General features: G+C 41.2%; 1 protein-coding gene across 1 annotated transcript in view; it reads left to right on the top strand.

The window, feature by feature from the left end:
* TTBK1 (tau tubulin kinase 1) overlaps nucleotides 1–15,336 on the top strand; it is a 104,467-nt gene that overhangs the window by 1,005 nt on the left and 88,126 nt on the right. The window contains exon 2 of the mRNA XM_050315218.1: nucleotides 14,165–14,323. Coding sequence (XP_050171175.1) covers nucleotides 14,216–14,323 — 108 coding nt within the window. The 5' untranslated portion in view covers nucleotides 14,165–14,215. The remainder of the gene's footprint in view (nucleotides 1–14,164; nucleotides 14,324–15,336) is intronic.

The raw sequence follows: 15,336 nt of genomic DNA, 5'->3' as shown, positions 1-15,336 counted from the left end.
GTAGAGGTCTCTGGGGAGGGAGCGTTTCCATCGCGTTACGCTGGGATAACTCCCTGGTGCTCGGGGTTGAGGCAGGAAGGATGAGTTTCTCCTCTGTCGCGGGGTGGGACGTGATGCTCTTCTGTGTGGTCTCCGTGTCTGCTGCAGCCTTGGGGCTCGAAGGCTCCTGCCATTGTGTCCTCGCTGCTCGTGGCACCCAAGCTGGCATCGCTGAATGTGTCCTGAGGCATTCTGCTTTCCCTGCATTCTGGCAGAGAAGGTATCCGGTAACCTGGGTCGGACCCACTGAGAACTCTCAAGATGAACACCATGACCTTGAAGTGCATCTTGTATTTAACAGGAAACCAGAATGCTGTATGAAGTGATGGAGTGACATTGCTGCTCCGACAGTGCTGCTGAGCTATTTGCATGCCAAGTTCAAAGCCCACTGTGATTCCTGGGGGGTAGCAACTTCAAAACCTGTTGGTATCATGTTTCTGAACATTCCAAACCAGCTCTGTATTAATACCTTTTTTCTATATTTTTGAATTTCCTTAGGCTTGCAAGGAGGGAGTACAGATGATTTGATTGATAGAAGGAAAAGCTTTCTAATTTTACCATTTCATGTGGATTTCTTTACATTCCTTTTACTGTCACTGAAAATGCTGCCTTTCAGGAACAAACTTCTCACTGAGTCACAACAGAGATTTTGAGCCCGAGGCCTTTTTATGAGTGAAATTTAACCTCATGTTGTGTGTGCAGCAGGATGTGCTAATGCTCCCACAGCATTAATGCTTGTAGGTGCTGTGCCTGTAGAGGTGCTCTGACTACAGAGTGTCAGGACTGTCTCACTGCAAGTTACTCACCACATTTCAGTGTGTCCCCTTCCTTTGAGACCCTCTCTCGGTATAAGAGAGGTAGAACACGAACGATGTGTTAATGTTTTGGCTTTTTTTCCTTTGTGTGCCAGTGATCATTCAGCTCATAAGAACCATCCTCATGCTGACGTGTGTGGGATAAGAAACTTTGGAGATGCAGTGCTTATGAATGGTGTACGTGTTTCCACTGCTGTTACTTTTGGGTTCTGTGTGCTTTTGTATGCTTTATGATAATCTCATTCCTTAAGGAATAGGCAAAATTCCTCTTCTCTGACTGGCAAAGAAAACCACTGAAATTCCCTTGTAGGACACTTTTATCAGGTATCAGTCTTGAGGACACCTGCCTAGCCTTTTTTTCTTGGAATAGTCGTCAAGAGGAAAGTCAGATCCCCATCAATACTCTCGGTCCTCCAGAAAGAAGTGTCTGTGGTGTTAAGAAATCTATTTCATCTGCCCCCAGGGTTGATGCTATAAAGTGGTGCTAGTGGCCCATGTGTGGATTTCCTTCCTCTTCCCTCTCCACCCCAACCCTAATGTTAATTAGTGAAGGCAGCACAGAGCTCTTCTCCAACGGAAGCAATTGTTACATGTGCAGGGTCCAGAAAAACACTTTGGGAATGGCTCTTTGTCCTGGGGAGCTCCTAGATGGGATTTGTTTTCCTGAGCTCCACAGCGACCTCTCGGTAACATCGATTCACTCTGAAAACAGAGCAGGGCACAGAAGTAGGGCCGAATAGGGCAATAAGGGCTTATAAAGTCCTCAAGGGCTTTCTAAACAGTTCCCTTGTTTTTAAGGGTGTATTGGCTTTCTTGGTATCTTCTACTTTGAATGCTGGAAGGCACAGCCCCATATTTTCTGGAGGGATTGTCGAAGCATTTGCTAAAAGGCTGGTTTAGCTCTGCTAGTTTACTGAACAAGATACAGAATGGACATGACTCCTGTCAAAAATAACCAAAAAAGTGGGTATTCCTCTGAAACTTTATGAAATCCCCTTACATGTCATTGTGGGACACTGTTCAATTGGAATAAATGTTAAGATTGCTTTGGGAGGGAGGGATAAGGAAGGCCAGCTATGAGGCCTCTCTCCCTAGGGCAGAAAAAGAATGGGACAATCTGTTGGATATTTGTTGAAGCACTAAGGAGGAGAGGTGGGAGGTGAGGGAAATGATGTGATTTTTACACCGTGTGTCTGAACCCAAATTGAGATTCCCTTGCCTGTAGCAGTCTCCTCAGCCACAAACTGGATAGTGTTGTTCAGGCCAACTCTTGGTCTTCTCTGCAACAGTGCCGACATACAGGCTGTGTATCACATTGTTGAGACCCATGACAGTTATCCCAGAAAATATGGAAAATAATATATCAATAATAATGTGACTTGGAACTCAATGTGTCAATTGTTTTTTTCACATAAACTTTTCTGGTTTTTTGGAGACCAGCAGATACAGCAATAGAGTTGATGGGGAAAAATAAAACTGCTACAGTAGCTTTTTTCATCAGATTTACAATCCCTTAATCCCTTTTGGTCTTACCCAGTTCTGCGCTGTTTTCCATTAGGCCTTCTCCACTACTCGAGCTGCATACACAGGAAAGGATCTTTTCTGTAGCTGAGAAGGAAGATGTTGACAGCGTGATGGACTGTAGATCTAATCAAATAAGATGTGTTTGGAAACCCTTTCCTTTTGGTGTCAGGCTGTGTCATCTTTTATTGGGTGAACAATATGAAAGGAACAAACTGTGGATCATGGGCTGACTCAAGCCGGATGGGTACAACGGGGAGCAGAGAGAATGCCTGTGGGTGCAGCTTTCCTCTTTGAAGAACTGGGGCATCCCAGCCTTATGAAAGAGATCTTATGACAGATGGAAGTGGACTCCTCAGTGTCTGTGCAACAGTGGATGTTCTGAGGCTCACGGTCAGCCCAGAGGCTCTCTGTGTTGAAAGGTTTGGTGGCCTACCAGTTGAGTCTGAAAAGACTGCAGAAGGATAAGGAGACTTTGATGTCTAGTGAAAAGGTTTTGATTATAGGATCATAAATTCAACTGCTGAGGCCAAACTCTGGATTGCTCCAGTCCTTTCCCTACCAGTGACCAAGAGATGATGCTTAAGGAAAGACATGTACAACATGTTTGCCCTACTTACGCCCTTCTTGGTGTTGCAGTCTGCAGTTTTTCAGCCTTTTTGTTTGCTGGCCTGAATAATTTTCTATATACACAAGCTGTGTCATTTCACTGGTAACAGCACTCTCTTGGGAAACCTAGCTCTGCATTCTTATGTGTTTTCCTCTCTTTTAGCTAGTTACTAGTTCTAGAGAAACTTTATTTTAATCACGGGACATCTTAATTTTCAAGGCCTTTGGTCTCATACCACACCTGTCCAGAAACATTGTTATTAGTGAGATGGATGTATCTGTGTGCTCACTGAGTCTTCCTGAAAGCACCCAGCCTATTCTAACAGGTTTGTAAATCAGGACTTCTCCCCTCTGCCAGCCACTTAGTTTACTTTTTAATTTTCAGTTTTCTAAACGTATCTGTTGTGGAAGAGTCTGATTTTCCAGATCCTCTGCAGAGCTCTTTAAACTAAACAGCAAGCAAAAATCCTTGGCATCTTCTTTCTTATCTTTCCTCTAATCAATCTTTCTTATCTGTTCATTGCAGACAGGATTTTAAGATTGCCTAACCAGGAACCTGAAGTTGTGGATCCAGGATCAGTGTCTGTTTTTAAGATTTATGGGGGAAGGAATGTAGGTGATGTGGTGTAACAGTGCTATCATTGATTCTCCACCTTCATTCATTAGCATCTAAAATGCGACTTTCGGTGTTGCTGTTGCTGTTTTTCTGCTTTTAGTAAAATTTGCAGTACCTAAAGCATGCCTTCTTAAAGGTGCCCCACCTTGGTCTGAAAAGAGCAAGAGATCTGGAATTCATCATCTCCCTTATTCTAGGTCCTGTCCTTAAAGAAAACACTCATGAAAAGCTAATTTGCAGTTGTCAGGCTGCAGCTTCTGGCAGAAGATGAGCTAGAATGGCAGAGCCCTTCTGTATCTTAAATTTTCATCATAGGGAGATACTTCTACACTACATTCCCTGGCTTTTCGGTGTTTCTTTTGGCTAAGATACGTTCATTTTAAAGAGTTACGTTTTCAGGTGGCTGGAAGGCACCTTTCAACCTTTTCTGTGTTCCAGAATTTTTAGTGACCATGAGACATGGATGCTGGCCCTTTATCGGACTACTGTCTCTCAGTAGTAGGCAAGGACAAAATTGCCTCCCTTTTTTTTGTTTTTCTCTCTGCAGCAATGCCCTGCTCTGTATGCATGACCTGTATGACTTATTCATAGATGTCTGAACATGAGTTTGGTTGTATTAAGAAGCTTTTTGTTGAAGATGCACTTTTTCTTTCTGCTGTTTTCCATGTCCATAAAGAATCAGGAGTGGTTGCTTCTCAAGCAGAGATGAGGTTTATTAAGCTAACAGGACAAAAAAAGAAAATGTAAAAGGTGGAAATGCAAAGGGCAGGTAGTCAAGTGGTTTCTCACTCTTGTGACAATTGATCTGAGGGAAATGACAAGACATTTGGGTTTTAGGGCTCAGGGCTAAGTGACATGTGTAGGTCCTGCAGCATATTTTCAAATCTGGTGGCAGCTCAGAAGCTGGTATTTCCAGTGTGCTTGTTGCTTCTTTTGCAGAACAGATTGTCTTTAGCCTTGCTGCCTATTTTTCTGTTTGGGATTAAATTATATACGTTTTTGCCCCCTCCAAACATCCCAGGCTGGACTTGAACCAGTAATTGTTCTGTCTGTGGAGTATTTATTATTAGAAGCATCCAGCAGTAGCCAACTTACTCTGGCAAGCTGAGGACAGAAGGCGTAATCACTCATTGCAGGTTGAGCTAGGTTTGAAAAATTATTATGACCATTGGCCAACTCATGTACAAAATTTAGTTTTCCATTACTTTATTACAGCTATGAGTAGAAAATTATTTTCACATTGAAATATGGCATCAGGTTTATTATGTTTTTTCAAAGAAACAAATTTTGAGCCTATGTGCGTATGTAAAAACCTGGCATAACACCATCAAATTAAGTATCAAAGTACAAATATGGTTTATTACAATGGATCTGTCCTGAAGAACATATTTTAAAGGTTGGTTGTTTGTTTTGGTGGCTTTTGTTTGTTTGTTTTTGTTGGGGGTTTTGGGAGGTTTTTAGGGTGGTTTTTGTTTGCTTATTTGCTTTGTGGGGTTTTGTTGCTTTTTAGGGTTTTTTTCCCATGACACAACAAGCTGGCGTAAAATCTAACTGGAATGAGAGAACATATACCTAGGTCATAGAACTGCTTAACTCAACAGATAAGAAAACTCATGGAGGGAAAGTGATTATTTGCATCTTCTGGGAGAGTGTAAGCAGATACTGACTGTTGTGAACTGGGTGGCATCATTGACACACATGGAAATGGCCTATATAGAGGCAGTCCAGACCAGCCTGTAAAACTCTCCCATAATCTTAGTAACGACCCTTCTCCTTGGAAACTGAATCACACAGTGGTGAAGAAAGAAATTGCATATACAAGAGTTTTTCTAGGATGTTCTGGCATAGAGAGAAGCAGGTGCAGGCCATTATCTGTCTTGATATTATTGTTCTTTTTCTCAATATTGTCTTTCAATATTAACTATAAAGGAAACAGCAGATTGTCAAATAACAATGAAATTTGAACTTGCCATCGAAAACCAAGTTTTATGCCTCTGGGGACTTTTGTCTTTGAGAGAAAAAAGCTCAGGAAATCATTGTGTGTGGTTGAGAATGCACTGGGATTTCCCGAGGGTAGAAGAAAAAACGAACCAGCTGTGATGGTATCACCTTTGGGCAAGTCATCAGTGTTGAGGAACACACCTAGTGCAGGCATTTTGTTACGTAGCTGCAGTGTGAGCTGCAGGTTGTACCTGGGGAGAGGGGAAATGATGGGAGCCCCCGGCAAGGGGCCATGGATTGGCACCAACCCTCTGCCTGACAAAGGGCACGGGGACTTTGCTGTGCTGGCCAGGGGGTGGCTGCTCACCCAGAGACTGACTCTGCAGGAGCCAGTGAACAGCAAGAGACTAAATATCACCACTGAAACAGATGCACAGACTGTGACGGTACAATATCCCAGGGATTCCTTTGTTGGAGGTCCTTCCTCAGAGGCACCAGCTTGAGCTGTTGTGGCATCATTTTCAAAGGAAAATAAGTTAACATCTGTATGGACTCTTGGTATGCCTTTGGACTACCAAAAGCAAGAGTCTTATGGAAAGAAGGGGATTTTTTACATCAGCAGGGGAAGAGAGTATGTAATGGAGAGCAAATATGCAATTTGCTAGAATTGCAGTTACCTACAGAAATTGCTGTAATGCAATGCCCAGCCCACACCAGAGGCACTACAGGAGTCAGTAGAAATTGCCCTCGCTGGTGCAGCTGCAAAGGCTGCAACCAGGCAGCCTCTGGGACAATGTGCTGTTGTGGCTCTGGGAGCGACCAGAGGGAATGGACAAATTTGACAGACTGCAGGACTGTGTGTGAGCAGGACTGCTAAACTGAAAAAAAGAGACAATGGGAAAAATTGGAAGCAGCCCAAAATGATGATGGAATAGGGACAATTGGGTGAAAATGATTCTGCCAAAAAAATATTTAATAACTGTAGCTAGGGGGTTTCATGATAAAGCCCATGGAGGGACAGAGGCAATAGCTAACCAAATACAAAGGGTGTGGGTGGCTCCAGGAAAATATGCAGCATCATAAAAAGAGTCACAAACTCTCTTTGAAAGGCATTAGCTGTGCCAGGAACTTACATCTCAGTGAAGTCCAGCTTACTGGAGAGATGTGAACGCTTGACACAATATGTTTTATATATGCAGAAAGGGTTCGAACAGCAGAGTAAGTATGGTCGGTGGCATCAAACCACACCACCTGAAACACAGGTACATGATATACAGCCTGAAGGTGAAGTGTTAATTAAGGCATTCTCTTAGAATTAGAACCTAAATGGGAAGAGCCATGTACTGTTTTACTGTGTTCCTAGTCTGCTCTTAAAGATGTAGGTAAGGAAAATTGAGTACACCATTTTCACATCAAATGAGTAGTCACGATCAACCAGTCGATAAATGACTGATATCTGAGAATCCTTCATGATTTTCTATTGGGAATAATTTAAGTATTTGTGCATGGGAATCTATAACCTTGTACTCTGCCCTTAGGCAATTTTGTCAGTTTTAATTCTGTTAAGTTTGTTACTTGTAATAACAAGTAGAAAGGCAGTGGTTAAATGCCTCAAAAGTTTTTTCTTTTTCCTTTTACTGTATTAGTAGATATGCTTAAAAGAAAGGGAGGACTGTTGAGGAACACAACAAAGCAAGTAGCTGGTGTGCAGCTTCAGTGTGAGATCAGATTGTGCCCAGGATGGGGGTAAATGCCTGGAACCCCAGGCAAGAGGCCACAAATTGGTGTCGACCCTTTGCCAAACAAAGGGCATGGGGACCTGCAGCGCTGGGTGGCTGGTTCGTCTAGAAACTCTAGAACCCAGATAAGACATGACAAGACCCCAGACCAAAGATCACCGTTGACCAAGAGGGCATGAAGAACACAAGAGAAACACAGCCTGTAAGGGTACAAAAGCTCAGTGGTGCAAGTGGCCAGAGTGGCTCCTGAGTGCTCAGACAGGAAAGTTTCCTTAGCCAGCTGTCTGCAAACTAAAAAAGGGTGAGACTGAAGACCAGAGAATGAAACTGTAGAAATGCAAGCGGCAGAGGAAGGTTGAACCTGCTCCCCTGACCATGCTCCAACCAGGGGGAAGAGTTCCTTACAAAAATGGGAAAATGGTTACAGAAGGGCTGTAGAGGGATGTTTTAAGTGACTAACAGTTGGCATGATTTGTCATGTTTTTGTCAATCCCAGGAAATCTCTTCTGTGTAATAACAAACAGTCTCTGCTGTGATCAGCACTGGGCTTGAAAACTGAAAAAATTTTGTCCCATTTAGTCTTATTTAGTCTGATATGACATATCAGTGCAGCAAGTGGCAGTTGCCCCACTTGTGCTAGTTTTTATTATTGAAGTGCTTGGTAATATGAAGTCTATATGGCAAATCTATAACATGAATTTTCCCAGCAAAAAACCCTGTCTTCCAGAATTTGAATCAAATTACCAATCTCTAATCAGAAACTTACTGTTATGTCTCTAAACTCTGAATAGCTTTTGGACAAGTTTATTTAGTCCTTTTTAATTATGGTGACTGCATCTATCATAAAATGTTTTGAATGGGTACAATAAACACCGTTTTCTTTAGAATGGAGGTTTAAAATGATTGATTTCAGGCTGTGGGCTTTTTGATAACCTAATATAAAAAGTTATAATGAGACCATTGAGCAACAGGTGTTATCAGTTTGCTGTGTGCCTGAGTTTTTTCAAGAAAAATACTGTTCTCCAAGAAAGGTTGCTGTTGACCTCAGCTATGAAAAGTGATTTGAAATGGCCATTTTCTTGATGAAAGATGAGTGACAGGCTCCTCACGAAAGCACCCTTTAGAGAGAAGGGAGCGGATTAACCTCTGTTTAGTTTTTACTTTTATTCAGATACATTTGTTTTGGCTACCAGCAGACTAATCAAGCTTTGCAAGTAGTGATCTATATAGATTTTGCAGGTACATATACTTAAGCTGCAGTTAAATGTTTATTGTAAGCAAACCATAATATTTGCCTGTTAAATTAGTGGAAGTTAAATTGATTATGATATTGAAGGATTTCCTCATGTTGCATTTAAAGTTCTGCTTGTTTCAAGACTTGGAGCAACTCCGTGAAAGATATTGGTGAAAGGTAATAGCCTTTCCTCTCAAATTTTCCTTCCTCCCATTGTTTTACCTTTACTGCTGAGATGTATTTGGAGACGATTAGGATCGCTTAAACTGCTGGTAGTGTAGGCGTGCTTATCTGGTGTGCATTCCTAATGATTTGTTGTCATAATTAGCTGTGCTGTTTCTCCCTGTAGATAGGTGGGTTTGGCACAGAAATTACTGGTGTGTCTGACTGCTCTGTAATGTGTGTAAATACAGTCTCTGGCAGTATGTTATTGTGTGTTTGGGGGGTTGTTTTCCTCAGGTCCTGTGCTGTTACTTTCACTGTGCAGGCAATAATACATTCAGCTGGCTGTGCAACTGGCTAGTCATAATAATGCTGTCAAGGCACATCTGTTATCATATTTAATATACTTTATGTATCTTCTGTTCAGTGCAGCCTCATGTTAGCACAGAATCTGGACCTGTCTGTCTTGATTGCAGCTTTTTTTGGTTTTTTTTTTTTGTTTGTTTGGTTTTCCTACATCACTCCTTAATGGTCATAAACCTTTCAAAGATGAAAAACAGTCCCAGCATCTTGCAACAAAACACCTTCAGGTGTTTTGTTTTTTACAGAAATGAAATGCTGTTAATAGCAAGCCCAGAATTTCTAAGTCTGATTGCCCTTGCATACCTATGAGAAGAGTATGTCCCAGAGGAGACTTTAAGGTGCAGCTGCCAGGAGTTGAACCTGCTCTCTGAGCAGGGTCTGCTACAGCAGGGGCAGGCAATGAAGGAAGATATGTGTCTTCAAGAAACAATTCAGAATCTTATAAGTTTTTCTTGTCAGACCTACCCTGACAGCGTATGAGTTGTTTTTCATTGCTGTTTCAAGTTCAGCAGGAGATATGGTGTATTCCAGGGCTGAGGGGCTGTTAGTCCAGTGCACCTAATTTTTTTTAATCAACTTCTTTCCTGTACTGTCATATGCATTCCTACCCTAATGGCAGAATGCTAGTGCATGGTACAGCTTATTTATACAAAGATTTAAGGGGTTTTGTTGTTTGCTTCAATGTGAGTGATTTCATATTTACAGTTGGTATTGTGTGTTGGAGCAGATGACGTTGGAAAAACAGTGAGGGACCCTGAGTGCGTGCAGTTAATGCTGCCATCAACTAAGCCCCAGTGCTGCTGAGCAGTGGCTCTTGGAAACTCCAGTGGTTTTTTTTTCCTTACTTCCAAGCACTCTCAATCCTACTTGTTATGTTCTCATCTTATTCACCACCCCATCTGTTTTGCTTTGGCTTAATGCCAGTAAAGTTCACGTTGGGAACAGCTAAATTATGCTTAAATTCTATTTACAACTATTTTTCATTTGTTTCTTCCATGCAGGTATCGGACAGGGAGATTGATCTGATTTCTAGGCTGCAGTTACTGGGGTTACTTCTTTTGCTTTTGCAGTTATCCAGTTTGTCTCACCCAAAAAAGCTGTAGTTTTCATCAACTTCCTTTAACACCATTGGGATCTGCTCTTAACGTGGATCATGCTCCTGAGGTGGTTACAGTGGGTCATGGGTTACAGAAGTCTTAATAAACTTGTTCTGATTGTTCACATTTGTAGATTTCTGGAGGTAAGGATGTGTCCTGAAATAAAGTGACATATTGTAATTCCTCCACAGTGAGATTAATTCGCTCAAGATTATCCGGGATCCTTAGTAAGATGGTGAGAGACAGACTTGCATAGCTTTGTTCTGCTGTTTAATAACCACCTCACATCTGATGAGTTTTCAACTTGATGTTTGTGTGAGTTTGGCTGTATTTTGAGCACTCCTGCCACAGTATACTGAGACTGAAGTAAGCTAACATAGGAAAGATCTCGTGTATTCATTAGGAATTTCCACAGGGCATGCTTGTTATTTCTAAGTTTAGTTTTAAGAGTGCTGTAATTCTGTGAAGTTAGGAAATATTTTTTGCAATAAAGCTGTTTAAAATTTTACTTGCATGAAAGAAAAGCTTGCGAGATAGGCAATCTGGTTATGTATATTTACTTTTTGGTCTCTGACCTCCTGGAAGGGATGAAGGAGACATATGTGTTATATATACACTCCTGCTGAAAGTACCTCATCAAAAGACAAGTGTGGCCCTTCTGAGTCATACCACGGGTCCATCTAAGGCTGGTATCCTGACCTAAGTTGGTCAAGAATGGATATCTAAGAGGATAAGAGCAGGGAAAGCATATAAAGTGACTACTCAGAATGCTCTTACAACCTTCAGTGAATTGGTGAACATGGTTTCTCGGATTTCTTTATTGTAAAGGCCAAGACTAAGTTTATAAAACTATGAAGATTCTCCCTTGTTGGCTCAAAGAGAGAGCAGTATGCAAGAGCTGATTTCACACTTCTTCATGCTGAGGTTGGCCAAGAGACAGGATTTGGTCCTGCTGTTGTCACTGTTTCTTTCTCACAGCTGCTTTCATTTCTGCTTCACTTGCTGTTTCTAGGAAGGCAGTTTTACAGTGTCTTAAGGTTGCTCAACTCTCTCACATGTCTTCCTGGGACAGAAATGCAAAAATTTCATGACATCCTGTACTTTTGCTATGGGAAAAGGCAATCTGAAAGTACTTGTTTTCACAGTCACTATATTTTAAATTACGTCTCTTTACATTCAATGGTTGACACATTTTAAAGGCAAGAAGAGTGGTGCAGATATGTCAAAGTTCATATGCTTGGTCACCATTTGAATCAGGAAGAGCTTTGCTGAATTTGGAGAGATATCCTTCCATCTCTCCTCTAGTTCCCTGTAACACCACTTAATATTTAACATGTAAAAATGGTGCTCTCTGCCACATATTGGGGAAGACAGGTAGTGCCTTATCATTCCCCCACTGACCATCCCTTGCCACTTCTCTTCTGTTAGCAAATTTATCTCTAGCATAGAGCTGACTACAGGCTTTGATGCCAGTCAAACAATATTTACACTATACTTTATTGATTTGAAAGGCATTACAATAATGCGTAAATTAAAAGCATAATTTAAATATGCTGATGGTTTCTGCACAAGGCTGACTTCATCCCTTCTTTTGCCCTTTCTTTGTAATGCTTCTGGTTAATGTGTTATACCTTGCTATGGATGTAGGTTAATGCTTCAGTGGTGCTCTAGTAAACCCTTTGCCTGTAGGTCCGGGCGTGTTTCTGCAGTGTTAGTACTGCCTCAGGAATAAGTTTTGATTCATGCTGCTTTGTGCTGCTACTGTGATGTAAAACAGCTTGAAATTCGTCTTGGGCTGTAATTAAATTAGCATTTTGTTTGGCTGTATCGCTCTGGCTGTACCGGAGCACATCTGCAAACTTAGTTCTGTAATTCCACATTGCCAAATGGCTGCTGTTCATGGTACTGCCTGGGAGAATTTTGTTCTGTTTCAAACCCAGTGAAGATACATGTTATTCCTTGAAATAACAAACATGTTATCTTTGTTCACATACATTAAAACATTGATAAAGGAAAGTGGAATAGTGCACCAGGGAAAGCAGTTGTACCTTGCCTAGCTTTGAGTGCTCATGGACTTTCATGCTCTGTCTCTCCTCTAAAATTATTCCTCGGGATTGCTTTCCACCACAAGTCACTAGACTGAAATTTGATTATGCACATACATCCCTAAAGTGATCTGAAGAGACCTTCAAGATTAGGGAGGGGATACTTTCCTCTGTACCTTTGTGTTAATGTTGGGAGTTTTTATGTTTTTGCAATGTTGAAAGTTTGGGGCAGTCTATAATTAAATGACTTTTCTTTAAATACCGGAAGAAAAGCCAGCCTTAGAAGAGATTTCTGCAGGGGTTCTTTCTTCTGTGTATCCTGCAGTGATGTGTAGGAAGGTTGGGCGCACAGTGTATACAGAGTACACTGGGAGCTTAGGGAAGACCGGTTCAGATGTTCTGGTGAACATAAAGGAGCCTGGGAATGGCATTTGACTTGGTCATTAGGAAGAAGCACAAATGTCATGCTACCAAGCACAGCGTGTATTTTCTCTTTCCAGTTTCTTATTTCAGTACCTGGTGACTGAAAGGGCAGCTGCCCCACACAGACGCAGGGACTCTTTCACTGAGAATTGGGAACATTTTGCAGTACCTTTCTTCTGAATCTCTTTAATATTCAGATTTTTCTTATGTCTCTTCTAGAATTTTGATTATCCTTCAGCAGATGTTGGATTTCGTGAATGTTTCTCAGCAGCCTTCTTACTGAGTTAGTCTGCTGCTATTTTTTTCCATGTAGCTATCTTCTGTATCTAGAATGAAATCTTCTTTTGTGAAGATTTGTATAAGATCTCTTTGAGATCTTTTGTTCATGTTTTGTTTGATCGTTTTTTATGTCTTGCACTTTTGACATACTTCTGTCTGTGCTTCCTTTTGCATACTACATGCTGGTCACTTTCTAGCTTTCCCTCTGAGCCTTTCTGTTGTAGGGAATGAGTTCTTTTCTCTACTTGAGCTCATAATTAACTGGTGACTTTTTCCTTTTTTTTTGTGCCCAAAGAAGTATAATGGTTGAATGGCCAGCTCTAGTATTTTTTTTTAAATTTGGTATTTATGTTGTTAATCTAATTTAAGTCTGCAACCAAAGTGCTATGGTAACACTCATTTTTAGGAAGGAAGATATTTCCTGTTTTGAGGGAAGGACAACAGAATTGCCAAGATCCATGCTTAGTAAAAGATCCCACCTATTTCTAAAGCCAGTAAAATATCTTAGGAAGATCTTTTATTAGTCCTTTTTAAATTAATTTTCTTCCAGGAAAGCAGAGTTAATGTGTTTCAGAAAGTCATTTTTGTAGAAAATACATAACATAAAAACTTAAAATTAATTTCAGCATAGGCTTTCTGGAGCTCTGTATAAAAGCAGGAAAAAAGGGCACGAGGCAGAAGAGAAACACCGTAGGCACAAGTTATTTCTCTGTATTTTAATTTGATCATCTGATATAATATGGCTTCAGCCTTTTCTGACACTCCCCATCTTCTATGCTTGGCTGTTCATTACAGTGATGTGTCTGTACTCCTGGTTCTGTAAAGGCCTTCTACCCTATTCAGATGCTTTTAGGCTTATTGAATGCAATACCTGGCAAACCTCTCTGATTTGTGTTGGATGTCATCCACTGAAAATACAAACTGCGTAGGTAGCAGCTGCTCTGCTAAAGCAAGACCTTTTTGCCTGGTAACTATAACAGCCCTTGCAGCATTTGGTTCTCTATGTGCTGTTGACTGTCGGGCCCAGGAGCACTGTCCTGCTGCAGGGTGTAGCTGATAACTGTCACCCTTTTTGTTTGTGCTGCTGACTTGAAAGCATGGTTGTGTCTGTCAGGTTGGGCATGGAGTGAGCTCAGGTGTTTGCAAGGTGAGTTTGTTTTCTTTCCTAAGAGACTGGTTCTCTTTTAGTCACACGCAAAACCTGTGGAAATATAGCATGTACTTATATTGTGACCTCTAATCGTTTTGTCATTTTTTCCCCCTGCCCCTTTTTTTCCCCAGATAAATGGCTCATTTAAATTGGGAGCTACTGAAATACTCTCTGGCTGGCAAATGCAGTGCCTAGCAGCAGTCATCAAGGACGAACCAAACATGAGTGGTGGAGGGGAACAGGTCGACATTCTTCCGGCCAACTACGTGGTCAAAGATCGTTGGAAAGTGGTGAGTAGCTCCAGTTTTGTGCTTCCTTAACGGCTCAAACAGACCTCCTCCTCCTGTAGTAGTGCAATAACTTGTCTATTTAATCCTGGCCTCTGGCAAGCAACGGTGGAGTGGTATGGTTTGACATGTTAGCAAGATACTGCAAGAAGGTTGATTATCACTCTAGTGGTTTTTAGAGTGTCTGGTATTTTCAGAAGACTAAACCTGCCGAGGATTTTTAGGTAGGATTGAAGTGTTGAAGCAGGCTGAATAATTTTTTAGCGAGAAACTTAGATTTTGAGTTACTGTGCCAAAGAATACTGCAGACAAGTTTATAAATAAATCGCATTACAATAAAATAATGTAAATCCAAATGTGTAGGGTTGGAATGTCAGCTACTTCAATAGTCAGAAATTCCATAGTTAACTAGCTGGTACAACATCTGTGTAAATTTATTAAGATACTTTTTAAAATTATATAATTGTTATGAGTTTTATTTCTTCATGGGACAACCATCTCATCTGTTGTGCGAGCTGGATGGGCTTGGCTTTTAAGATGGTGAAAAAAAATTTAAATCCCATGTGTGCCATTGTCTCCATTTTTAACTTGGAATACCAGCACTGTCTGAATCCCTAATCTCATAGCAGAAGCCTTGCTAGTTTGAAGTACAAGTGATTTGTAGTAGTAGCACTAAGTTGTTCTCTGTGCTGACTCGCTGTGGTACAGTGGCCCTGCGAGTTTTGCAGTGGAATGTGAAGCACAGAGAACTAAAAAAATTCTGGACCCTGAATTCACTTCAGTTCCAGGCTGTGGATAAAATATTTTCACCAGCCTACATCAGACAATACATTATCCTTTCATTAGACTTGACCTGGACAGTTCAGCCTTGCTCTGTTCTTGTTGCTCTCTCATTTCCTGCCTCTCTTCACTTTGCTTCCTGCTTTCTCCACAGCCTTTGCTTTTTTGTCTGGCCTATCCCTTAACAGCCTATTTATATTCAAGCAATTCAAACTGCTCTTCATTGTCCTTGCTTC

Source organism: Myiozetetes cayanensis, unplaced genomic scaffold, assembly GCF_022539395.1.
Source record: "Myiozetetes cayanensis isolate MyiCay16 unplaced genomic scaffold, myiCay2020 scf2-11, whole genome shotgun sequence".
NCBI classification, from domain to species: domain Eukaryota; kingdom Metazoa; phylum Chordata; class Aves; order Passeriformes; family Tyrannidae; genus Myiozetetes; species Myiozetetes cayanensis.
The sequence above is the reverse complement of the archived record's forward strand: the minus strand, read 5'-3'. Positions and strand labels throughout refer to the sequence as shown.